The sequence below is a fragment of the Aulonocara sp. 'chitande type north' Nkhata Bay genome, linkage group LG23, assembly GCF_057382095.1.
Source record: "Aulonocara sp. 'chitande type north' Nkhata Bay isolate Kocher_YH1m ecotype deep benthic linkage group LG23, A_spYH_male_GT1.1, whole genome shotgun sequence".
NCBI lineage: Eukaryota > Metazoa > Chordata > Actinopteri > Cichliformes > Cichlidae > Aulonocara > Aulonocara sp. 'chitande type north' Nkhata Bay.
The window spans coordinates 41,529,248-41,556,216 of NC_141365.1; the positions used below are offsets into that span (position 1 = coordinate 41,529,248).

At 42.4% G+C, this 26,969-nt stretch overlaps 1 protein-coding gene across 9 annotated transcripts in view; it reads left to right on the forward strand.

Annotated features, from left to right (window-relative positions):
• The window catches only part of mcf2la (mcf.2 cell line derived transforming sequence-like a), a 50,317-nt gene that overhangs the window by 18,687 nt on the left and 4,661 nt on the right, over nt 1-26,969 (forward strand). For 2 of the 9 annotated variants that reach the window (XM_086282028.1, XM_086282025.1), the window contains 28 exons: nt 6,935-7,018; nt 9,536-9,650; nt 11,822-11,912; nt 18,905-19,018; nt 19,210-19,326; nt 19,446-19,595; nt 19,684-19,808; nt 19,924-20,038; nt 20,116-20,235; nt 20,461-20,652; nt 20,742-20,933; nt 21,025-21,178; nt 21,337-21,389; nt 21,496-21,575; nt 21,696-21,762; nt 21,851-21,966; nt 22,058-22,127; nt 22,245-22,337; nt 22,428-22,520; nt 22,602-22,727; nt 23,426-23,647; nt 23,738-23,830; nt 23,912-23,990; nt 24,103-24,178; nt 24,282-24,388; nt 24,599-24,691; nt 25,608-25,682; nt 26,220-26,294. In XM_086282028.1, coding sequence (XP_086138154.1) covers nt 6,935-7,018; nt 9,536-9,650; nt 11,822-11,912; nt 18,905-19,018; nt 19,210-19,326; nt 19,446-19,595; nt 19,684-19,808; nt 19,924-20,038; nt 20,116-20,235; nt 20,461-20,652; nt 20,742-20,933; nt 21,025-21,178; nt 21,337-21,389; nt 21,496-21,575; nt 21,696-21,762; nt 21,851-21,966; nt 22,058-22,127; nt 22,245-22,337; nt 22,428-22,520; nt 22,602-22,727; nt 23,426-23,647; nt 23,738-23,830; nt 23,912-23,990; nt 24,103-24,178; nt 24,282-24,388; nt 24,599-24,691; nt 25,608-25,682; nt 26,220-26,294 — 3,087 coding nt within the window. Of the gene's footprint in view, nt 1-6,934; nt 7,019-9,535; nt 9,651-10,387; nt 10,744-11,821; nt 11,913-18,904; nt 19,019-19,209; nt 19,327-19,445; nt 19,596-19,683; nt 19,809-19,923; nt 20,039-20,115; nt 20,236-20,460; nt 20,653-20,741; nt 20,934-21,024; nt 21,179-21,336; nt 21,390-21,495; nt 21,576-21,695; nt 21,763-21,850; nt 21,967-22,057; nt 22,128-22,244; nt 22,338-22,427; nt 22,521-22,601; nt 22,728-23,425; nt 23,648-23,737; nt 23,831-23,911; nt 23,991-24,102; nt 24,179-24,281; nt 24,389-24,598; nt 24,692-25,607; nt 26,922-26,969 lie in introns of those variants that run through there. The other 7 variants (XM_086282027.1, XM_086282033.1, XM_086282029.1 and 4 more) reach the window with 7 other exon arrangements.

The following is a 26,969-nucleotide window of genomic DNA, read 5'->3' on the forward strand; positions in this document are numbered from 1 at the left end:
CAGATCACTGTTGGCCCTGTGACCCAGTTGTTTGGCACGGTGTGTGTGTGTGTGTGTGTGTGTGTGTGTGTGTGTGTGTGTGTGTGGTAGAAGCACCACAGCAGTGACAGATGGAGCGTTGGTAAACCCGGACTATAATGCCAGATAATAAAGCTTGGATTCCCTCACATGCACACACACATACACAGCTGCAGAATGGTTGTGTTGCTTCTCAGCATGTAACTCACACAAATGTGCACACAACTGGCCATCTCTCTGAGCTGGTATTTAACACCAATGCAACAACTTTTAGCCCTGCATGCCACGCCCTCACCGGATTCCCCTACCTAGTGCCTTCGAGTCTACATTCCAAGTCGGTCCTTTTCCATTTGGTGCATACCATAGCAGCAGATGCAGAGCTTAAGGTCTCAGTGACGCGCCTGAGTGCTGGTGGACATGTGTCTCAGTGAAATTCATCCTGTCTGCTTCAGGTTTTCCATCAGTTTGATCCTTTTACAATCTAAATGATTAATTTTGTGTTAAGAATCTAAATCAAGTATCACTGGTCCATGGTTGAGTTCTTTCTCTTGTTGCGACCATAAACACGTAATCTAAAATGTACTAAAAGTTATAAACTGAATACTAGAAGAAGGTTAAAATGGGGTTAACAACATCTATAGATTGCAGCATCAACAACCAATCATTTACCAGTTTATCTGTAATGATGAGGGCAGCACAGAATTGGCGCAGGCTGAGATTTGTGCCCTAACAAAACACAGGCACAACATTAGGGGGAACAAAAGGTTTAAATGTTGCATTTTAAGCGGGACTTATAGCCATCAGTGGACCGTAATAATACTTCTCCATTTGCTTATGTCTTGTTGTGTCTATCTAAGGTTCTCTCTGTGTGTTGTGCACCTCTGTGTCCAACCACATCCTGGCTGTTTTTGTTTGCACGGTCCTCAGCGAGGGTCATGTCTATGCACTTGTGTGTATAGTCACGTGTGTTTGACTGCACTCCAGTCAGCTATCTGGCTTCCTGCGGCTTTGAGCTTTGACCAGCCATCGATGCTGGCAGCCGTCAACAAGCAGAGAACAGCTGGCTGCCGTCTTTGAACCGACAATGTGTGTTTAGTGATGAAAACCTGTAGGAGCATGACTGCAGAACAAAGGAACAGGATGTGTGTGTCCATCTGGGTGATGGTAATACAATGTATTGGCGACAACAGTCTGGCTTTTATAGGACTTAATTGGGCTGCTGCCTTTCATTCTCCTCAGAGTTGGGGTGACATGTTAATCCTGAGAATCATTTCTCATATGACAGACAAATAAACGTTTATCTTAATATGACATTGCGAACTTCCCCACACAGTAAATACAGTAAGCATAAAAGGAAGCTAAAGTTCAAACTCATGTGACAGTCTTCTTACTCGCATGTACTCTCTTCCTTTTTTAAAATATACTCCAATATATTTAGACTTTGCTGCCAACTGTGTCTGCTTTTTTTGCTTTTGATTTGCACATCTGCAATAACCGCAATAACTCTGTAGCAACAGCAACATTAATTCTTATAACAACAACAGTTTTACGGTTTTCATTGTGAGGTAAATGCTCTACAATAATACAGAGAACTCCAACAATCATCACCTACGGGCATGCATGTAGTGACTGGGCGAAGAAACCAAAACCCCTTTTGGTTGGGGCTCAATAACCTCAGTTTTATCTGAATTTAGGAGCAGGAGTTCAGGGGTCATGTAGGTCTTTGTCTTTAAGGCAGTCCTGCAGTTTAATTAATCGTTGCGTGTCATCTGGCTTCGTTGAAAGATAAAATTGGGTGTCATCTGCATAGCACTGAAAATGCATGATGCCTTGTAATAATATTGCCTAAGCGAAGCATGTATAATGCAGATAGAACTGGTCCCAGGACAGAAACCTGTGGAACTGACAGAGCTGCCATCAAGGAGAACAAAACTATATGAACAAATGTAAAAGAAAGTTAATAGCTGTGATTTGAAAACATAAGCTGCGGCATGTGCAGCAGGTCAGTGCTGAAGCCGCAACTTTGCAGAATGTTTGACGTTTGAATAATATTCACGTCAGTGTTCTCCTCCCAACACTGGGCTGTTTACAACCTTTCAGATCACGAGACTCCACATCATCTGTAGTGTGATGGTGATGAGAACATGCTCAACATCGCATAATGTTGGATGCTGTGTGTTTTATGGTTTTAAACTGTGGCGCTCCTCCTGACCCTCTGCCACAGAGAGATCACATCCACGGTATCGGCTAGCACCAGGCCAACACATTAAATATGTAGGCATGTGTAAAGAAACCCTGTCCTCCATATCATCTTATTGAGACGAGAGCACCTCTACAGTTTTTGTTTTTTCCCCCAACTGCTTCCTTTTCCCTCTTTTCACCCCTTTAAATCCAGGTCTTTTCCTCCCTCATATATACAACCAAGAATACAGCTGGAGACATTTAGGAGTGTGAAATGATCCGATTTAGTAGACCGCAGCTGCAGCTGCATATTAATCCTGAAATGATGCGTTCATGCAGCACATATGTCTTCATCCGAGTTGTACTTAACATTAACTTAAAAGTTATTTTAACTGCTGAATAGAGCCCTTTAGAAATACAATACACTTGATAAAAGTTAATAATGGTGTAATATTTTCCTAATGCATAAGATTGCTGGGATACATATTATTTGTCCTTCAGATAAGCCCCTGAGAAAAGGATGAATGAATTTGGGAAGGGGTGTCAGAGGCCTGGGGGGAAGGGTATAAGGAGGGGGTGGGGCATTCTTTCGAGGCCCCCCATAATCACTATTTGTGTTTGGCTGCCTTGTCCCACTTCCAGTGTGTGTGTGTTGTTTGGTGGGTAAAAGGGTTTCGCTCGCAGCCTCGCCACTATAGTTTGATTTCATTCATTCCACTGAGGACAAAGCGAGCCGTTTGAGAGTTTCAGCAGCAGTGAAAAGCTGCCCGACGCCTGAATGTCTGATATATCTGCACCATTCACCCATATAGTTCACAAACCATGAGCACTGTGCAGGTTATTTCAGCTAAATGAAATTGTTCTCTACAAATGTTCTTACATTTTCATAAAAATATGATGTTCAATTGGGGGAGGAAAGAAATGTCTTACAAAGTAGATTTTTGCATGCAGCAGGAAACTATTTCAAGCATTTAAAAATGCATCTTCTTAGTTGGACGATCACTTACTGATGCTTTCACAGCTACTTTACTGACTTGTATTTAACACTAACAGCTGCAAGTACTCATCCTAAGGCATGGCTAATGTAGGAAATGACCGACTAAAGGAGCTTTAACTCCATCTGGTTGAAATGGCAAATCCATCCATGAACTGGACACACTGTGACATGAAGTATTGCAAATCGCATGATCGCATCGCTTGAGATTTAGTCTGAGAGTTGGTTTTATTTTGAAATAAAACCAACTCTCTTGCTGTAAGGTCAAAGATGCGGACACTTGCACGCTTAAAGTATATTCAGAGTCAGAGAGCGCTGCACATGTCTTGCTGTTAGTCAGAGCTTGGGCCTTAGCCAGAGCTTACTGCCTGACACATTGAACTGACAGCTGGCCCAGTGATCCCACAACACTCAAACACACACTCTGACATATGACAACACACTTGCTCACACACAGTCTGCCTCCTATACTGTATATCATATACAAATAAAACATTTCCTTTTGGATCCCCACCTCATTATCTCCTTTGTCCTTCCAGAAAACAAATTGTTCTTCATTCAGCACTCATTGCTTTGCTCAAAGGCACCATGAACTCAGATTTTAAAGCACGCCCCCTTCCTCTTTGTCTCTGCTGTAGTAGAAGCTAATTACATACAGTTTCTGGGGTTTTTTTGTGTTAAATTACAGAGTGGTTGATTTTTGCTGGAAGCTCTGTGGTCGGTTTGAGTCTAATAAGTGGACCTGGATTAGTGCCAAGTCAACCATCTCTCTTTTTCCACTCTTAGACCGTTTACTTTTATCTTCCTCTGTCCTTTTTTTAAGCCATTTCTTCTTCTGTCTTGACCCAGTCACTGCTCCGATTCTCCTCTTGTTTGGTTGTTTTTTCTGCAATAATCACTGCTTTTTTTTTTTTTTTTGGATAATCTCCTAAAATCTGTAAAGCTTTACCTCTGACTTTACCAAAGTGTGAGTGAGTTATTGCTGTACACCCCCAGGACACCATGTTCCTTCCTGACCAGAGCTACTTACAGTATACTTTGTTTTACTTCTTTAATAATTTTTAAAGCAAGTTCCAAGAGCATCTCAAACATCCTGTGAACAGCTGCTCATACTGTAACATATGTTGACTTCACAAAAAACATGAGACGTACAATCTGTAGTATGAGTCACTGTCTAGCCAATCGTACGCTGACACAATGTATGTAGCATTACTGAAGCTTTAAGCTCTTAATCCCAGGGGGTTGCTGCATCATATGGAGCTGCTGCATAGACCGACGGTGCCACAGATTAAAGAAGGAAATGACCAACAAACATCAGCATGCGCACAGTTTTTACAGGTAGTCTGAGGATATTTGTGACGAAGAATGCCAATTATGTGATCACCTGCAGTGCTTTAGTCTGGTATGAGTGGATTGCTTTGTTCTCCAGTGTGGTCATTCTGTCTTATTTTCCCACAGACTAAAGGTTTCATGCTGTTACAGACTGTTTTTAGTTGTTTGGCTCAAGTGACTCACAAGTCCTGGTTTATGACCGCCTGATAACATCGCTGATGGCCTCAGCTGCACTTTGTGTTTACCGTAAAATGACGCATTCACACTTTGGTAATTAACAATAGACTCGCTGAACATATCGTTGTGCGTTAACATCTTTAATAACTACAGGATTAGATTTAGAGATTTAAAGAGGGAGCAAGTAAGGCACATCTCAGAGAAATAAAGTCTAAGAAGAGAGAGTGTTAGTTTGTATAACTCTGCGTCCAGTTCACATGTCTGACACATGTCTGATTGGCTGACAGTGTTACAGTTAGATTAGCTAGCCCTTAATAGCTTTTTGGACTGTCTATTGACAGTTCTAATGTGATATCAGATGCACATTGCTTAAGAGTTGTGTGCCATATTGGATGTGATAGAACCACTGGTTGCCTTGGGAGGCTGGCGAGTGGTTCCTGCAGTTTGCCGGCTCTTGCTGGGTGAAATCAGTTGCAGAGAAGGTGCTTAACCAAAAACCTTCTAGTAATTGCTTTGATAGCTAGCACATTGTTGTGGCTAGCTATCAAACTACGGTGGCCCGTAGTTTGTCAGTTTTTTTGTTTTTCATGTTTCATGCTGCAAACAACTTGCTAACTACTAGATAAGTAGTAGTAAAAGTTGAAGTTGTGCTTCCAGTGTTTCGAAAGGGCAGCTTTTACCATCAGGGAGGGCAGCAGGCCAGTGTTTGTAGACAAGCCTGTCACTTCCATTTACACTATGACCACAGCAGCATGCTAGCAACCACAGCGATTACAAGGAGGTTTTTGCCATTTGGTTTGGAAATGCACATTTTTCCCTACTGACTCATGACAATTAGGCAGTCACCGACTGGTCTCCAGGTTTGTGTGACGAGCATTATTCACATTATCCTACATTGCCATCATAATTGTCACATGTCCAAAATGTTAATGCCGCATGTTTAGCAGTCACATGTGTCAAAAACCTCCAAAAATGGGCATTGCACATATGAAAGTGCCTTAAAGCTCCATTCATTCTAATACCCAGCCGGGGGTTTCTGAAGCAAACTACTGTATATAGAAGTCTATGAGAGCATGACCTCACTTCTCACTAGTGGTCTGCTACACTGCAAATTTTGGTGTAACCAAGTAAATGCAGTGCTAGTATCGCTGTTCCCAATACAGATGTCGATACTTTTAACCTATAAAGGCTGCTTAGTCAAAATATTTTGCTATGAATTATGAATGAAAAATATGCTCACTATGTCATGGTCATGGTAAATTATGGTCACCTTTGGTGTTAAATAGAAAATAAAACAGAGTGTGTTGTTGTCTATGGTTAGCTTGTGATTGTGAATTGGAGACATCCACACTGTTAACCTCACGGTGGCCTATTTCCATCTTTTATATGCAGTTTGTTATCAGAGAGAAAAGTGGAGCTTTTAAACCTCATCCATCAGGACACTTTCACCACAAAGCTTATCCTAGATGAGATTAAAACAGTGACTCTTCTAAAGATCCTATAATCAGTCTGGTGTTGCAATTTTTGGGTCGATGGTCCCTTTATAAAAATGTGAACAGTTTGTTTGGGTTGCACTTGGATGGTAATTAATGCATCTCACTGCCAGTCCACACCATACTGCTAGTAAACCTTGCCACACTTTGCTCACACCAGCCGCGGTGCCAGCATTTGTCTGCACACACTCAGAGACACACACACACACGTAGCGATGCTCCATCATACACACTTAGATGACATTATAAATTCTCAGTTTTCATTCACAGATGCACACATGATCGGACACAGTTAACAATCCAATCCCTGTTTTTGGCATACATGGCTCACACATGGCAGCCAAATCAGAGGGGGGAGAGTGCTTTTTCTCTATCTCTCTGTCTCTACATGTCTCAAAGGGCTAAATGAGATTACTGTAATCCAGCCTGACCACAGGACAGAGGAAATCCAAATGGTGTTTACTTCATCTCCAGTCTACATTACTTTTACCCTTTTTTACTCTTTCTCCTTTTTGGATTTTCTCATTTTACTCCCTCCTTTTTTCATGTGCCCTGCCCTCTTTATTTCGCCCTACTTCCCATGCTCCTCCCCTTTTACACCTTCCACATATTTATATATAAACACACTTTAAAAAAAAAAAAAAGTTCAGCTGTTGGTTATATTGGCAAAAGAGTTGACAGTGGATTTTGGTTTGGAGACTTTGTTTTCTAACATACTGTTTTCTGTTTCTTTGTTTAGATGACATCGTGCAAAAGGATGATACTCCTATGTATGCAGCACAAATCGGCTCTGAACTCCAGAAACAGTTTGCCATCCTGCCAGGTTGGTTTGATATTATACACATGCACAAAGTGGCAGTTAATTATTTCAAGACATACATAACTTTCTCCTCCTTTTGATATGTAAAGAACATGCGAGTAAACCCGGCTCTTTGAATCAGCTTATCCATGTCAGTGACTTAGTGGTGAAACTCATGATGAACGAGTGACCCCAGAGAGATCTCGGTGTCTTTCCAAATGTGCAGCATGGATTAGATTAAACTGGACAATTGAGTTGCTAACAAACACATTCATGTGTGTGAACAGGGGAATTTATGTCGGGGCAGAGCTAATGGGGGTTATAAACATAGCGCAATTGGCCTAACTCTTTAGAATCTAATTATATCTTTGTGTCTGTGTAGCTCAGTGAAACGCAGTCCTCTCTCTACTTGCGCTCTTCTATGTAACAAAACTGTTGGTGCAATTAAAAAAATATATAAATGTCTTCCAGGACGTGAAGGCGGATATGTCCAGCAGAGTCCAAAAATAGTTCCGCTCATACTTACATGACAGCCAAAGCGACACTTTGTGAAAGGCTTTTAACCTTTTGATAATTTATTTGCTTCTGTTTGTGTAGTTACCAATATTTTAACTCATAAAATAAAAAAATAAAAGTTTAAATAATTTTGATTTCATTGAAGCGTAATACCTTAAGGGTTTTGCTTTGCGCTGCAGATATATTTGGACCTTTCTGTGTCTGCAAAGCTATAAACTATATGTGGGACTAATTTACTATCCTTCACACTCTGGGAAAATGTTGATGCAGCACTAACAAAATTATTGTGACCGTGTGCAATGAACTATATTATTGTCTTTGAAATTGGGACAACAATTGGGCTTCGAAGATGGGAACAAGGTCTGTGTCTACTTGCAGTCAGTTTCCATGTTGAAAGGAACTTTGTTCCATCAAGACGATGCTATCTGATGGAGTCAGGTAGAATGGGGTCTGTGGCAATATGGCATTAACTATGATTGATTTGCAGAAATTGCAAGTCTGTGGCTACAGAAATTCGGAAATTCTTCCACAAATAGTGACATAGTTCCTGCAAAATAGTTGTTTAACTATAAAATGACTCAGGCGCTCTGCAACCTTGCTCTTATACCAGAATACAACCAGCTGAGTTGTCCTCTGTTGCAAAGACACGTGACACTAGCAGTATGTTGACTTTTTTTTGTTTATAAATTAGATGACAGTTATGTGCAAACCTTGATCTGTCTGTCTGAGAGTGATTGCAGTGTTTCTAAATCAGACTGCAATTGCTTGGCGACAAGTTGCCTTGTGTAATCAAGCTCAACTTTGTAAACAGTTGTGTGCAACTCAAAGTAAAGAAATTCAATGCAATTTTGTCTTGTTATTTTTTTTCCCTGATTGCAAAAAGGTTGTCGTCATATTTTTACTCTAGTATGGAGGTGGTTTTCAGGTGTTTACTTAAAAAAAACAAAAACAAAAACAAACAAAGCAGGCATGGCAGGAAAGAACTGCTAAGAGAAGGGAAAAAAAAGGCGGGGGGGGGGGGGGGGGGGTGAACAAAAATATTCTCATTCATTACAAATCAGACTCATGAAAAACACAAAAATAACCAGGAGCTGGGAGAGAGAGAGAGAGAGAGAGAGAGAGAGAGAGAGCAACGGCCCACAAAAACGTATGCATCACATGGTACCTGCCCCAAACAAAGGAAAAACAAAAAATCCCAACATGACCAAAAAAACTCATTTGAGACAACATGATGGAGTAGTGTACAAATCCACATGAAAATACAGTGAAACTCTAGGGGCAGATTCAACCAGAATAAAGAAAAAGAGTTCTGATCCCAGCTGGTCCTGGACCCCTCTGTGGGACCCCAATGTGGGAAAAACTTGTCAGTTACTGATGATAGGTTGGCCCAGATAGAAGCCATGCAGGCAATCATAACCAACCACTCACACAAAATGCACACAAAGCAACATGAAACAAACATGTCAGCACAGAAACCTACTCTTAGAGCTCTGTATTGGGTTACCATGACGATACTGCCTGACCAGTGACGGCATGTGAATAATTCATCGCCCCAATGCTTTGAAACTTGACCTGCCAACCAAAGAGAAGTGTGTGTGTGTGTGTGTGTGTGTGTGTGTGTGTGTGTGTGTGTGTGTGTGTGTGAGGTCCTGCTTATTTTTATAAATGTGATTTTTGCTCTGTCTCTCCTCAGCCAGAGGCGTGGTAAACAATCACATTAAGGCTCCTCTTAATGCCTTTCTTTCATTCTGAATTAGATCCAAAATGAATTTGCATGACTTTCCAATTATGGAAACAGGACTGTATGTAATTTATGATTTTTACCCTGCTGCACTTTATCAAGCAAGAAGTGGGTTTATTTGTGTCTGAGTGTATTTATATAAAGGAGGAAAAGTAGGGCACAAATGAACCATTACAACATAACTTTCAAGTTTTCAATCCAGCTGTCATCAAATCAATTAAAAGCATTGACAACACCAGGTGGACACCGTGCCTGACATTTCTGTGATTCCTGTCTGTCTCCAGGGGGGCGAGGGATGAATGGAAGCCCCGTCATCGTCTTCCCAGAATTCCCAACTTTCAGCGAGCTAGAAGAGGAGGAGCTCCAAAATGTCCTCAGCTACCTCACGAGTGTCCCCAGGTGAGTGTCTCTCACCCCTCCTCTCACACATGTGCTGTGCTAACAGAGCTTGAGGTGTAATACCAGGCGGAGCCAACAGATGCCAGCACAACACCAAAGGCCTGACTCGAGAAGTGACACAAAAGACACAAAGGTTTAGAGAAGAATGGAAGACTAAAGAATAAGTCACTGATAACTGGCAAATCAAAAATTGAAACTGTACTCTTTGATGTGCATATACGAACAGAATTTTTGTTACAATGTTAAAACATTGCTCATATGAACTCATATAGTAGAACTTAGGCCTGATGAAAGGTTTTGTATTTATAGTTTTTGTATATTTCTGCAGTGGAGGTTTGTTTTCCTAACTAGAATATTTTTTTTATTTATCTGTTCTCATTACTCCTCTGTCCTCCTTCTTTATGCTCCCTCTGCCCCTCCATCCTCTCACCTCCCCTCCCTTCCTTTCACCTTTCCTTTAGTGCTGAGCGCAGCACTCTCATCAAGCACAGACATGCTCTCACACACATAATTAAAGGAGAAAGGAAGATGCAGCTGTATATCTATCTGTGTGTGTGTGTGTGTGTGTGTGCGCATATGTTTGTGTGTGTGTCATGGCGGCCATTCAGTGGATCATCACCTTTCATATAACAGACACACACTCATACCCCTCCCTCTCTGCCCACCAGCTATTTTGCACCCTGCTGCCAATCGGCTGAGCTCCCGGGTATCCGATTGGCTCTGAGCGGCAGAGCTCGGCTTTAATTGGCTGAGGGTGGGACGCGGGTGGTGGAGGAGCAGAGAGAGAGGCAAAAGGAGGAGGGAGATGCTCTGTGAGGATGTGAACGGTCACCTCGCTCCATCCGCGAGCTGCAAGAAGATGATTGTGGATGCACCGATTGGACATTGACATCAGCCGAATAGGAGAGAACTGAGGAAGACTGGACTATATTTGGATGATGACATTGGATTATTGAGGATTTTTGTTAGATTTCTTTTTCTTTGGGCTCTGGAATATCAAAGATTTTCTTCGCCCGGCTTTTTCATTTATGTGGATTGAATCTATTTAGCAGTAGCGATGGACTGAGGATTTGCCGCTTGCGGCGTCCACCGGGTAGTGTAACGCATTGCTTTTCTTAACATCTCTGTGTGTGATAATGAAAATTGGCTAATAATGACATCCAGATGGACCGACTCAGCAGTATTTGTATGGTTGGCCTCACAGTCGGGGTGTGTGTGTATGTGTGTGTGTGTGTGTGTATGTGTGTGTCAGGCTTAAATATTCATCCTTCCTGCTTGTGTGTTTAGGTGTCAGGATACACGTCAGCTTATCCAGCGGGGGACCTTTGCAGGAAAAAGCCATGTACACACACAAACTAGCTTAATGAGGCTGCTACATATGGCACTGCCTGTGGAATGAATGGCAAGATTTTTCACATGCACACATGCTAATGCAGAGCCAAGGTTGCCATGGTAATCACAAGGGTCGCTCTCTAATCGCCACTGAAGGCAAATGATGAAGAGGCAGTAGGTAGCAAGGTTTGAACAAGGGATACTTGACTTCCTTTGACCAGGGGCCACTTGTGGAAAATGACCTGAGGCTAGTGGGGAGTAAAAATAAAAATTTATACCCTTTTTTTTTCCAACTAAGTGAAGGACTGACAAAAGGCCCATTCAGCAGCTGCAACTGCATCTTAACTGTAAATTTGACATTTTAAAAAGGTTATATAGCACTAAACAAAGAAACTGCAACCTCTTCAGTTTTTTTTCCTTAGGATAATACAAAAGCTTTGATTAGCTATGTCTACAGTGACCTACAGTGGGCCTGATTTGTCTGCAAGTTTCCTAAACCTCCTAGATAATAGACATAACCTATGCCATAATCTGTCAGCCAACAGTGAAACTGCCTAACGTATTCTTAATGCAAGCTGATTTGGAATTATTTTTTATAAAATAACTCAATTATTGCTTTAGCTGGAGCTCAAGGGCCCTCTCAATAATGTACAAGCCAAATTCTAGTTAAGGCCCCTTTTTGGGGATATTCTGGTACCAAATTCAGTAGTTTGCCTTGTTATCGAGGCCTTGACTTAAACATACACACCCTCTTTTTCTTTCCTGCACACACAGGAAAAGCAAAGGTGTTTTTCTGTGGGGATTAACAGTGTGTGTATGTGTGTGTTTCTCTCCTGTAGTGTGGAAGCATCAGGAGTGGGTTTCATCCTGGTCATCGACAGACGGCTGGACCGATGGGCTGCTGTCAGGGCCACCCTGCTCCGCATCGCAGTAAGAACCTACTTGTTTGGTTATTTATTTCATTTTTGTGTGTGTGTTTCTCTGTGTGTGCGTGTCGGAGGAAGATGGGAGAAACTGTCCTAGGACTTTACCGAACCAATTTGTCTGCGTGCATCATTTGCTGACAAAATCCCTCTGATGACTCCAAATAGCTGTTTTGGAGTGTGTGCATTACTCTGCATGTGCTAATGCTTGTTTTAGTCCAGATCTGTGGGTGTAGTTGCTGGTGTCAGCTGTCCGTGTGTATAATTTTCAGCTTAGCAGCATTTAGAATAATAGATGTTTTGGAGTTTTTAGTATTTGTGAAATTGCGCATGCAGTAAGTGGTTGTTTTACCTCATTAACTTCATATGCACTGGGAGCTTGGACATTTTCCTTTTTCTGCATGTTGAAATGTGGCAGGATGAGGTTAAAAATAGCTTATTATGTTAGAGTGGGTGGTGGAATCTCTGAAAGTGCACTCATAGCCTTTGTGTACGCTGAGACTTACTCAAAAAGCAGAAATAGAAGGTCCACGCAGTGCTGGCCATGAGTCTCATTCTGTAATTGTTTTTTAACCATCAGTGTATGCTCCATTAGCCTACTAGCCTACTTACTTCTTGGTAACTTTCACAACTCTATAAGATGATAAACTGAAGAGAGAGTGTGACATTAAAGAGGAAGGCAAGAGAGGGGGGACTAGTAGTATAAGAGAGGGGTTATATATCTTATTATTATAATAATACTTAATATGCATGTAAATTAGGCAGACTTGGTAATAATAATCAATAGTCATGAAACTGAAGTGTCCATACTTATTGTCATTTCTGACAATTAAAATTAAATGCCATTTATACCATTATATTATAAACTATTTGTATTAAATTCAAATGAAACTCAATTCAATTCAATTTTATTTTTTCAGCATCAAATTATAACAAGTCACCTCAAGGCGCTTTAAATAGTAAGGAAAAGGCCCTACAATAATACAGAGAAAAGCCCAACAATCAGAGGATCCACTTTGAGCAAGCGAGTGGCGACAGTGGGAAGGAAAAACTCCCTTTTAACGGGAAGGAATCTCCAGCAGAGCCAGGGAGCAGGGAGGGAGGCCGGCCAAAATAAGTAAATAAATCGCTCCTCGGTAAAATCTAGCATGTTGTGCCTGATTTTATCCTCCCATCTTTTTGTCCTATCTACTGAGCTGAGGTCTGTGAGGTGACACGCCACAGCACTAAAAATCTTAGATTTTAAGACATTTGAAGATGCCAAGGTGGGAATTTAAGTATGTGTCTTTTTGCAGATCGACTGGTAGCAGTCAGCAAGATGTTGGCCAATAGCGGTGTTCTCTATTTGGCTTTTCTTTGAGAGAGAGCTATTGCTTGGGCACTGACTTTAATTTTTCGTACTATACCATGTTTCACTTTGGTTTTCCCTTACTTAAATTTTTTTGTAAGCTGTCATCTGTAATCAGTACTCTATCTGTGAATCGTAATAACGTCAGCCAAAACAAGGATAAAGCTTCGCCAACCCCTTCACATCTGTTGTCAGGATGCTCTTCCTGTATTGTACCTTTTACCATGTCCAATGTATGCAAATTTATGCTAATGTATGCTAATTGGGCACTGGTTATCATTAACGGTTTTTCCATGGTATCTCTTGAAAACTATCCCCACTGTGGAAATAAGTCATTATGAGGCTGCTGGCTTTGGTAACTGAACGCAAAGTCAAGTTAACCTACACACAGAAAATATCCAGTGCTAATAATGGTAATAATGAACCATTATTCCAGTCCATTGGCTCGTTCAGTGTCCTGAAACAGGATGTTGATGAGCTGTAGAATTCCATGAACCAACAATCAATCTGCTTTATCAGGTGTAAAGCTACTTCAAGGTGCAAGCAAAACCACAGAGATGTTTTTTGAAGGAAAAGTGTGAATGTAATCATTGAGTATGGACTAAGCGCTGAAATCATATTATCTAAAAATAATAGTTTAATGTTTTTATCAGTAACGTCTTACTGGCAAGATATTAACATTTTAAAAATATCCAGAAGACTGGCACCTGCTCTAGGAGAGCTGGGCAGAGCCGTTGAAGGCCTTAACCCATCAGCAGGACTGATATCTGCTCTTTTATGTGAGGAGGAACAGAATGAGCGCTGCCAGAGCTATAAAATTATCTCCAGCAGGACTCTGACCAAACAGTTAGAAACAGAATTCATGAGGGCGGCCTGAGGACCTGAGATCCTTTAGTGGGCCCTGTGCTCAGTGCCCAGCACCACATAGTGCCGTAGAATACCACAACTGACAGGTCCACACTGGCACCCTGTGCTTTTCATAGGTGAGAGCAGGTCCACCCTGTCCACTTGTGACAGACATGAAAGGGTCTGGAGAAGCCATGGAGAAAACCTGTAACATCGTTCATTATGTCTTTGAATTCAGCTCTTCTAACACATTAAACAGTCCATGCGGGTGTAGATATTCAGCATGTGTTTTTTCCCATTGAGATCTGATGTATTTTCAAACTGTTCCTTAAATTTTTTGTGCAGTGTGTAATTCTTTTGCCATTTTAGTCTTTATTTTAGGCCCATAAATAATTTTTGGCAAATGATACTCAGGTCTTAGTAAATTGTACATGTATCCTTTATGTATGCACATATAGGTATTCTGGAAGTGACAGTCATTTAACCTAACACCACCATCTGCTTAGCTTCACTTCATGTATGAGCTGCAAACAGTGGTTCAGTGTATCGTAAACTGTGAAGCCAAAACCACCTTACTGACTAAATAATGTTATAAAACCACTTCTAAATTACCTAATGCATGTATTTCTGTATAGTGTTCTACATTCAGTTTTCATATCAGACAACATATGTGCTCAGACTGATATATTTGTGGCCAACCTTTATCAGTTAATCATATCAGCTCAGTGAGACATAGCTTTATGTGTGCAGTCCTTCCTGGAGCCTTGAGATGACCTCCTGTAAAATTCCATTTTATTTATAACAAAACATTTTCAGTACCACCACCACACTTCCAAAGCTACACAGTGTATAATCTTTATATATTTCCATTTTGGGTCTTTTTGTTCCCAGTCTTCTCTGTCTTTAAATTAAACAAAAGATTAAAAAAAAAAAAAGAAGAGAAATCAAGCCAAGATGACAAAGTGGCCTCCTATAATTTAGAGTGGTGGTAGAGTTTATCAGCGTGGTAGCAGAAGCTTCTCTGCTGGATATCCCTTCCTTCCTTTACCTCTCCCTCTCATTACCCCGTCTCTCTCCCCTTTGAATCATCCATCACTCCATTCTTCTGTTTAGTTCTCACCCCCCTCGGAGTTGCCTTCCTCACTTTAAAAAGGATTTTTTTTTTAACTCAGAAAGCTGAAATGTGTATTTTTATTTTCAGTGCAGTGAAATGCTTTTTTAAAAAATATATATTCATGGCCTGCTCCCAAAAAGAATGATGTAATGGTTTGATGTAGTGGATATTTTGTGTGAATAAGATTCCAACTGGCAGTTTCAGCTGTTATGTGAATGCCTTTTCATGTTTCATGTAGGGAGGGAGGTAAAATATAAAAGGGTATGTCAAGTCCACACTGGAAACAGGCAGCATTATAACCTAACCTGAAGGCATGAAGGCCAGGTGGTGAGACCGACTGTCTGACATGATCTCCTCCTCACTCGCCTGTGGTTGGATGTCCTTGCTGGACACGCCTGTTTTGTCCACTAGCCAGTGGCAGTCGGCCTCATTGGAGAATGAAAGTTGTTCATCGTCCCGTGAGATGCTCTATTCGTGAAGGCTGCTCAAGGTCACGTGCTGCCATTTGCTGGTTTGCCAGGGGGAACGAGGGACGGAAAAAAATAAAGGAGTGGGCAAGTGTTAGTAGTATTACTGCAAAGCGAAGGCACAGATGCTCTCAGGCTGCTTTGTTGGTGCTTTCACCATCTAGACACAGTGCTGGGTTGTAAAATTAAGGTAGTGAGCTCATTGGATAGTTTGATTTTGATATTTATCAGTGCGGAAATAATTGGTTACTGTGAAGAGACACTCAGGTGTTGGGTTTAAAGATTTAAAGAAACACTCCACTGCCCTAGAGAGAATATTATTGCTCGTGTCTGAAGTGTTAGTTTCCTTTCCCCCCCACTTTGTGTAGTGAACATGGAGGACCATCTTACCATATATGCAAATGCCAGAATTTATCTAGTATTCTGGTTAAATTATGGGACACCTTCATGTCTGCTGCAGCTTGTCTTTGTGATTAGGGGTAATAAATACACAGGCATCCATGCATACGGAAACATTGCTGCAGGCGGAGGATGCAGATGGCTCAGTCAGCCGGTGCCAGTGAGAGGCTCGGGTTTGTTGCAACAGATCGTTTTTAACATCAGCTAAAAAGGCGTTCCACTAAATATTAGCACTCTCCCTGTCAAGATCTCAGCTGAGCGTCTTTGTCGCAACTGGGACATTGTTCACGTCTAAAAGTGAGAGCAGTAATGCAGGCGGAGGAGGGGGGGTTTGAGCACGCGGTGGATGGAGGTGGTTTAATATGGTGGCGGGCCAACTCCTGGGAGAGCAGTGTGGATGTGATTAGAGGACATGACTGAAGTGGTTTTTCCCGTTCCACCCATCCTTCTTCCCTTCCATCATCCCGCTCAAAAGAAAATTATATTCTAATTCTTATCATTTATTAATGCGCGCGGAAAATGTCTGTGCGTGCGCGTGCATGCATCGCTTTAATGTTTATGCGGGGTATCAGTGTTCATCTGTCACGGGGAGTGCACCGAGCAGCACGTGTATTGTCATGTTAATGCAGAGCTACAAATTAAAACAGGACCTCTCAGGGTTTATTGAATTTAATGACCTCCAATTACACATGCGCTGCTCACTGATGTCTGGATGGTGTGTTATTGATGAGGGGGAAAAAAAGGAAAAACTAAAAAAATACACAATGCATCATTTTTTTCTGTAGTTAACATGCACTGTCATCTGTCATTAATCCCAATAGGAAGCACTGTATGTAAAAGATATGCAGGCAGTATGGGTGGAAAGATGCTGTGTAGAGTGAGTGAATTTTCCAACCTGGCTGTCTCTCATCAACATCACAGCAAGCTGTGTGTGTGTGTGTGTGTGTGTGTGTGTGTGTGTGTGTGTGTGTGTGTGTGTGTGTGTGTGTGTGTGTGTGTGTGTGTGTGTGTGTGTGTGTGTGTGTGTGTGTGTGTGTGTGTAAAAGCCAAAAATAAATGACGGGACGAGTAGAATGAGGCTGCGGCACAGGGAACACTCTTAGACGACTCCTCGTCTACTCTCTCTTTCCCGCTAAGGCTCTCCACGCGTTTCCATGACAACCCAATGCAGGCATTTCATGACAATGATGTATGCACGCTGGATGTGTGTGAGCGCCTCTGTACCAGTGCAGTCCTTTTCCTTGTAGACTAAATTGAAGCCATGCTTTACGGATGACTTATTTATCGTAGGGCTCGTACTCTTTGCTGCGTGTTACCAGTGATTCCAATGAATAAGGCAGCCGTGGCGCTATTTTGTACAGACTGTCGTCACACACTCACTTTTGTCAGTGAATAAATCAACTAAAAATATTCCCAAATAACACAGGGCGCTGTATTTAGATATTATATGTGCATGGCTCAGTGGGTTAAACCTCAGCTGAAGTTTGATCAGCAGAAAAGACATGAATTTACCAAGAAAAGCAGTGTCAATTAAACCAGCTCTAAACCAAAAAACAACAGGAAAAAAGCTTTAATCTTTAAGCATCATCATCTTTCAGATTTTCTTTTGTCAGCGGACACAATTTATGGTTATGCTAAAAATGTCATGAGCTTGTCACAGAGCTCTAAGCTTGCCTCTGGTGCTGTGTGTGTGTGTGTGTGTGTGTGTGTGTGTGTGTGTGTGTGTGTGTGTGTGTACATGTCATCCTGCATTGATTTACGATGTCTAACAGGGCGGAGCAATTCACTCGGGGATTTACAGGAAGCCACAACCGATATAGCCTTTCAGCTGAGTGGCCTCCAGAGCTGCTGCCTGTCTGAAGGCAGTTCTGTGTTTTTAACTTGCTAGTGTGGAGGTGGACAGACCAAATGCTACAGCTACTCCCCAAAGTCACAGGACTAATAACATTACACTGCAATCACAGCTTTCTAGGTGAGAGCTGCTGCAGGGGAACTGCAGTGAAGAAACGCAGCAGATTTATTAGATGTTAAACGCTCTTAAATCTCTTTACTGCTGGTTTGGGATTGCAGCAGTGGGACAGTGGGCACAGATGTGAGGTTTGTTTAATGCCTCACTCAGGAGCTGCACCGTTAAACCAGGGCTCTGCCTTTATTACTGTCAGGATCGAGAGACTATACAGTTGGACTGGCACAACTGTGAACCTTATATCTCACAAATTTACAGTGTGTTAAAGTCAACTTTGCTTTAGGCTATGAGCACAGCATTGCTTCTGAGGTAGTTATATAGGGAGGGCTGTTACAGGGACTTCAGTTTAACAGAGAGCTTTTTTCTGTTCTGTTCGGTCAAAGCCTCTGTGCCAAAATGTGCAGCACTTCATCTAGCAGGCACTCATCAGATGAAAACACTTGACATGAAATGCATTTTATCTTGTGCACCTTGCTCTTCTTCATGGCTTCATGTCACAGATTCGATTTTAACGCTGTTGACACCAGCTTGAACCGCTGATACAAAGCAGGATGGATCCATGCTTTCATGTCATTTATGCCAAATTCTGACCCTACAGCAGATATGGTCATCAGACCAGGCAACGTTTTTTCAGTCTTCTATTATAAAATTTTGTTAAGCTTGTGAATTGAAACCTCAATTTCAAGTTTTCATTGTGGTCTTCTGCTGTTGTAGCCCATATCTTTCAAGCTTTGGCATTCAGAGATGCTCTTCTGCACACCTCAGTTATTGAAATTTCTTGGGATAATTTGTGGGTGGAAGTAAGCGTAAGGTATTGATCACTGTCTAATCCGACTCCCTGTCCTCCTTTCTCTGTAAGGGTTCATTTCCCGGGAACTTACACTTGGTTCTGGTGTTGCGTCCCACTACTTTGTTCCAGCGGACTCTGTCGGACTTCCTGTTCAAGTTCAACAGGGATGAGTTCAAAATGAAGGTATGACTAATACACCGCAGCACTTTGTCTTTACGTAATGGCTCCCTTGTGAGTCACTGAGAGCACAATTATTATTTTAGCTAGTGTAGAGCTGTCGTCACTGTTGTAACTTATGTTTATGTTTGTATTCATCTCAAAATAAATGTGTGATAGTATTTCATTTAATCAGTTTGGGTGTATGTGTGTGTCAGGTGGTGATGCTGAGTTCTGTGACTGAGCTCCATGCGTATATCGATCCAGGACAACTAACCAAAGAGTTGGGAGGCACACAGGAATACCACCATGACAGCTGGATCTCACACCGCACTGTATGTACACACACATGACTATTTTGTCCCCGATTTCTTTAAATATATATATATTTATGTATGTTCTGACTTATTTTTTCTCTGCCACATACATATGCATACGTGTATGCCCTCCACAGGCCATTGAGGCCTTCGCCCTCATGGTGAAGACCACGGCTCAGACCTTGCAAGCGTTTGGCACTGAGCTTGCAGAGACCGAGTTACCCAACGATGCTGAGGCCACCACCATCCTGCTGCAGACGCACACACTGAAAAAGGATACGATGAAGGTTGGAGATGCTTTTCTGTTTTTGTGGCAAACTTCTTTTTCTCTTTTTGTTGCTTTTAGAAAGTTTTTAAAATGGTTCGAATTTCCAGGAGGACCTGAGGGTGGCGCAGTCACAAGGAGGACGGCTGCTGGATTGCATCAACGAGCCTCTCAAGGCAGACCCCGAATACAACATGACGCATGATGAACAGGAAAACTTGGCCACTGTGCAGAGGTGGATGACTAAACTGAAGGATGCATAAATAAAAAATGAAGTTGCCCCTGCATGCATGAATAAATGTCTTCTTTTGTCTCCCATCGCTTCTCATTTGCCTCCTTTCCCCTTTCAGACTCCTAGGTCAGCTGGATGAGACGGAGATGGCATTTGACGACTTCTGGGAGCGCCACCGTACCAAGCTGGAGCAGTGTTTGCACCTCCGCCATTTTGAGCAGCACTTCCGTGAAGTGAGTCAAGAGTCATCCTCTCATTTCCAATCCAAATCTCGGAAAATGACGTGCTTATCAATCCCTGTGCTCCTCAGGTGCGCGCCCAACTCGATGTGACGTCCGAGCGATTGTCGGGCTTCTCCGAGGTCAGCGTAAGCCCCGCCCATGCAGAGCACGTCCTCAGAGAGCTCAGCGGCCACGAGGATAAAGCCCGAGTAAGTACACACAATTGCACACGCAGTCTTGCTCATGTGGTTCAAAAAGACATGCTCAGCATTTTCTGTCCTCTGTTCGTGCAGAATTTCTATAGATCTTCAAAATGCTGAATACCAGTATATACTATTGTGTCCCGCTCTGCTGCTGAGGCAGAATTCTGTATATTCTGACTTATAATAAAGATATATTCCAATAATTGCAATTGTTTTGGTATGTTTTGAAAGGACATCTTAGACCTCGCCTTGTCCTTGGTCAGCGAAGGTGACAGGCTGATAGAAAACTCCCACTACGCCGAGGACTCCATCAGGCCAAAGTGCACCGAACTGAGAGGAGTGTGTGAGGAGATCAGCTCCACTCTGAGGAGCAAAAAGAGCCTCCTGCTAAGAGCCATGGAGCTCCACCACGCTCTGGAGGAGGTAAGAGTGTGAGGAAGGCTTCATTAATCGTCCACAACAAATGCGCTGTATCCTTAGAAGCACTCATTGGTATTTCCCCCCCCTCAAAGGCGTCGCACTGGTGTGAGGAAGGCATCTTCCTGTTGGCTAACCAGCCAGTGGACCGCTGTCAGTCTCAGGACGGGGCAGAAGCAGCTCTACAAGAACTGGAGCGATACTTGGATACAGCATCCCTGCACACCCTCACTGACCGCAGCGCCATCTGCTGCCAGTACGAGGCGGTGCTCAACTCTCAGCTCAGGGTCCGTGAGAAGATTTTCAGTTTAAATTTTTAATGTGTGATACCTTTATCATATTTCACATTGAGCTGCAATATTTTCCATCCTCCTTTAGGACCAGATAGAGAGAGTTTTCCAGAAGCAAAGCTCCGTCCAGGAGATGTTCGAGAAGAGACGCATCAGCCTGAAGAAACTCGCCGCTAAACAGACGAGACCAGTCCAGCCAGTAGCTCCAAGGCCTGAAGTCAAGTCACCGCATTCTTCTCCCCGTAAGTAGCCATCTGTAATTGGTTTAAAGAAGAACAAGTGCCAGGAACTGATGTCAAACGAGGTATCTTTTACTCGTTTAGTGGTGGTTTGATTAGGATGAGAAGGACGAATCTAAACTTGGATGAAAAAAACATAATGATGTTTTTTTTCTAATCAGATCTAGAGAGAAAAGACAGGAGATACTCTGCTGATAATGCCCTCTCCAAAAAGGTAAATTCTTATCATTTCTACGAATGTTGTGTGATACAATAAAGGTTTTAAGTGGGTGATAAATACTAAACATGCATGACTGTGTGTGATTTATTTATTTTTTAAGGTGGAGTCTCCTGTACACAACGGTGGCACAAGACATGCTTCTCTTTCAGAAGAAGAAGAAAACTTGGCAGTGCTTCGCCGGTAAGGGGTCAAAGTTCTTTCCCCAGAGCCCTAGATAGGAAAGCAATTATTTGGCAATCATGCTGCTTGTTCTTTGTAGTCCGCATTGTATTTTGTGTTGTGTGTGTGTGTACATTTCAGTCACGTGATGAACGAGCTGCTGGAGACGGAGAGAGCTTATGTCGAGGAGCTGCTGTGTGTGCTGGAGGTGAGCGGTGTCGGTAATGATACCGTGACCTGACATTAATTGGTGAAAAGGCTGAAGCTCTTACTAAATGTGTGATGTTAAAATCCAGGGCTATGCGGCAGAGATGGACAACCCTGCCATGGCTCACCTCATCCCCAGCAACCTGCACAGCAAGAAGGACATCCTGTTTGGGAACATGCCAGAAATCTACCAGTTTCACAAGAGGTACGCTTTTAAGCTAATTGATTATATATGTGGGTGCTTTACAAATGTTGTTCATAGTTTGAGTATTTATACCTCTCTTTCCTGTCTCAAGGACATTTCTGAAGGAACTGGAAGCATACACTGACTGCCCAGAGCTGGTGGGCCGCTGCTTTTTAGAACGGGTGAGCACTTTTATTTTCTTATACATCGTCGTTTTGACAGGAATCCCATCAACAGCAATGTTTCCGTCAACAGCGGTTGAGCTCGTACTGACTTGCTAATGATTGTTTTCGCTGCAGATGAAGGACCTGCAGATCTACGAGGCTTACTGCCAAAATAAACCTCGCTCCGAGAGCTTGTGGAGACAGTGCTCCGACTGTGCCTTCTTCCAGGTCAGCCCTCACAGCTGTAGCACCGCCTTCCTTTTCACTTTTAAGCAATATAAAACTTAAATCTTAACCGGCTCATGTTTTATACACCAGGAGTGCCAGAGGAAGCTGGAACATAAACTTGGATTGGACTCCTACCTCCTTAAACCCGTCCAGAGAATCACCAAGTACCAGCTACTGCTTAAGGTCAGCTCTGTTCATGTATTATGTACACCTGTTATGTAAGAGGGGGAATGACTCACTGTTTTGTTTTTTCAATGTTTGCAGGAGATGTTGAAGTACAGCAAGGGCTGTGATGGTTGTGACGACCTACAGGAAGCACTGTCCTCCATTCTTGGGATTCTCAAAGCCGTTAATGACTCCATGCATCTCATTGCCATCACAGGATATGAGGTTAGAAGAAGTACACTGCGTTTGCAAACTTTGCTGGAGGTGGTCAAATCATTTCAAACTGCCTTGAATGGGATATCTAGCGTGCGTTCTTTTAAAATACAGAGCAGGTTAATTATTCTTTAACAAGAGCTGCTGGGGTTTACAGGGCCTGGGCATGAGTACACCCCAGACTCTCCCCTAAGTGCTCTCTGCCAACTCTCTTCCCACTTTTCTTATCTGCTTTTTCCATTTTCCCCTCCAGGCTAAAACCTTTCTTTGTTTTTTAAGTACATATAATCAAATATCTAAAAACATTAAAGGCTACAGAGCTGAAACACAGCTACCTGTGCAAAGGTGCAAAGCCAGAGTCAAAAACAGTTGCAATAGCTCCATCATGTGGCCAGTTTCAAAACTGCAATGCTGCAAAACTTTAACCAGGGGTGTGAAACATAAGGTCCAGGAGCCAGAATTTGCCCAATAAAGGTTTTAGAAAATGTGAAGGAAGGTGTAAATGTTTTAATTGATTTAACTGTATGTATACTGTACTTGTCCCACTGACGAGTAATAGGTATTAAATGACAAAAAAGTAAATGAACAAAAATGTTCTGCTTTATAATTACAGGACAGTTTTGGCAATAAGCTACCAGAATTTTTTATTTATCGGCTTTCAGAGAGGTCGTGCAATGCAAAAACACGCATCTGTCTTTTCACCCTGTTAGGGTAACCTGTCAGAGCTGGGTCGTCTGCTGATGCAGGGCTCCTTCAGCGTGTGGACCGAGCATAAGAAAGGTCATGCCAAAGTGAAGGACCTGGCCAGGTTTAAGCCCATGCAGAGGCACCTGTTCCTGCACCAGAAGGCTCTGCTCTTCTGCAAGAGGAGAGAGGAGAACGGGGAGGGCTACGAGAAAGCTCCGTCTTACAGCTTCAAACACTCCCTCAGTGTGAGCCTGCTTGCTCCATTTTTAAAAGGAAGGTCGATGCCGTGCCGTAGCAGTAAAGATTTAGTGTTTAAGTTTTCTATATTCTTTCAGATGAGTGCGGTGGGCATCACAGAGAATGCCAAGGGAGACAACAAGAAGTTTGAGATCTGGTGCAACTCGAGAGAAGAAGTTTTTATAGTGCAGGTAAGGGCGTTCGACCTGATTGCTTTTATTAATCATACCTTTAGAGATGAGGAATGATTGTCCACGCTTGTTCTAATCTAGGCCCCGACGCCAGAGATTAAAACGGCATGGGTGAACGAGATCCGCAAAGTTTTGACTCAGCAGCTCAAAGCCTGCAGAGGTATTGTGAAAACTTCTTTCTTAACTTTTCCAGAAGTTCTTATTTTTTAAACCTATTTTATTCCTTTTTAATACTTTTTTGTTGTTGTTGTTGTTGTTGTTGTATGTTTTAGATGCCAGCCAGCAGAAGAGCTCAGACTCTATGTCCCCAAGTCCCACCAGCAACAACTCTACTTCCATCTCTCTCAGGTTGGTGGCTTATATGTAACGTAAGGACTCATTAGACAGATTAGAGATAATAAGGAAAAAAATCAAACATACGTCTATTTTTCAAACTTTTTTCTTTTTGCAGCCCTTTCCGTAGCAGCGGTCAGAAGAACCAGAAGAAGCAAGAGGAGAAGAAGACTGAGCCAGCCCCGACCTCTGACAGCAACTCGTCATCCTCGCCGAAACACAAAGGTAGATGTTTGAGTTAAACAGCATCTTCGAAGACAATAACACTTTTATCTAAGTCTCTACTCTAAGCTGTGCTCTAAACTCCCACTAAACCAGGTTCTTTTTGTCTTCATCTATCATCTTTCTCTCTCCTCTCCACTCCCCTGTTTGGGGCTTCTTCTCTCTTTTCATGGCTTCCCTTGTCCTGCACTCATTTCAAATCATTGCTTCCAGAAGAGCCGGTGACCAGTCCGACCACTGACAGGTCCTCAGTGGCCAAAAAGCGTTTTACTTTGCAGGGCTTCAGCAATCTCAAGAGTCCCAAAGGTAACATTAGCGAATGCAAACATTTTTTTAAAGGAAGGATAATGCTAAGAACAGCTCAGCGTGGCCCGTCACAGTATGTCGTTTGTCAGTGATGAAAAGTTCAATTGATTATCAGCAAGAAACACCCTTCGCTATATAAACTAAGAATACTAATATCCAGAATCCAGTTCTGAATGTGAGCCTCTGTCTGAGCTTTTACCCGGTGCCCAATAATTAATTGGCCTCCTCCAGTCTAACCTGCTTCACGGCCTAATGGAGCACACATGATCCCAGATGGTTATGTTGGAGACAGTCTGCCTCCTGGTGGTGAAAGTTTAACACTGCCATTGTGGCTGAATCAAAATGAATATTAAGGTTTTTAAATTATATTGGAAAAAATACAACTAGTCACTGGAGTAGAGATGAAAGTGAAGTAGAAGCTCCTCTTCGTGAAAGCAGTATTAGTCAAAACTTTAAAGGTGACTTGTAAAGGTGACATCTTCATTTTTTTTTTTTTAATTCTTGGGCTCTCAGTTCAGTTATTTAGCCTATAGCGGGCCTTTTTGCACATGCTCACTTTGGCCTATCTGCTACAAGACTTTTTGTTTTTTTTGTTTTTTTTTAAATAGCTCTACTGATTTTAAGACGACCTCCTTCTGATTGGCTGCTCTTCTAAAGCAGGAGTTTGGACAGCAGCTGAGTTGTGCTTGTGTGCTCACAGGGTTTAGCTTCATGCTTATCTTTACCTTTGACCAAATTTGAGTATCCACCACTGTAATGGTGTGTGTGTGTGTTTGGCTATTGATTAGCTAAGACTGTTCACATCATGTACAAACTTCTAACGTTAGTGTTAATTTCTTGCTTCCTTTTCGCTTCTGTCCTCCCTCACTTTTCTTCTCTTCTTCCTCCTTCACATCTTTCCTTCCTGTGTGGCCAGGCTCGACTCTGAGCCCTGAGCACAGCTCCAAACGCCACCTGGTAAAGAGCGATCCCACACCGTTTGGGTTCAAAGGTATATTTCCGCCCCATTATGAGGGAGCATTTCATTTTTAGAGGCCATCTCACTTGACCACGATGTACTCCTGCTTCGATTGTCTCCATAATGTAGATTTGACACGTTTCGTTACAAGCGGGGTGTAACGTTGTAGCAACCCATCGGTCCATCAATATAGAGGCTGTTCTTCATCCTCTTGCTGATCATACCGACTATCTGCGTGTCTTCAAATGAGTAATAGAAGCAGCTAAAATGGCAGTAATATATTTGTATTGTGTTGCTTTGTTCGCTAAAACTGCCCAATTGGAATCTGGTGCATTTACGATTTAGACCAATGAAATGTTTCCAAAGGCTGGTTTGAGTTTCACCCATGCAGATAGTCGCACAGCATAGACCAACTTTGTAACCTTCATCCACAGGTCATCATCATCATCATCATCATCACTGTTACATGTCTGGTATCTTGTGCATTTCAGTGATGCTTGATCAGCTGAGCCGTTGTCACTGATTTTTTTTTTTTTTTTATCATTTTGCTGGCCGTTTCTTCCCCTTCAGAGCCGGCTCCCCACGTCACTCTGAGCAGAGTCAGATGGATGAGCACCTCTAGTCTGTTACAGAGCAAGCGGCGAGGTACAGAGCTGCTCTGAGCATCAGCAGCCACAGTGGGGTGTTTGCTGTTGTTTGTGGGTGCTCGTGATTGATTTGAACTGAGGTAAAGTGTCGCAGCGTGTATCTGCCGTGGGAGTCCTTTAGCCTTTTACCGAGTCTTACTGTCTTTTTGCACATTGGAGCGAGATCTAAAGATTCAACCTGACTAAATCTGAAGTCTCAGTTCTAGGCTAAATCTTTTTGCACGGTGCCTACTCGTCCTCAAATCAATCATTGCCTCTTCTTCTACTGTCGGGTGTTTTTTGCTTGTTTGGGGTTGTTGTGGTGCTGTACACAGTACGCCGCTTCAGCAACTATTTTTTGGCACTGGGAGTCAGAGCAGCCTTGTAACAAATGCAGGTGACTGAAATCTGTTTTCTGATCACAGGTCCTCCTTTTCTTTCTGTCTGATGATCTTCTCTGTGACTTTTGGAGGAGTGTGTGTGGTTTTTGTATCTAAACAGATAAATTTTTCATAATCTGATCGATCACATTTTTTGGGGGGGAGGGGGTTACCCTCCACACAGGAGATTTGTGTGGCTTTCGCAAATATTTGATCCATTCATGTCATTTTTCTGTACTTCACTATTGAGCTCAAACATCTAATCTCACTTGATTTAACATGGAGCTTTGTGATAAAGATCGACCTCACTTCTC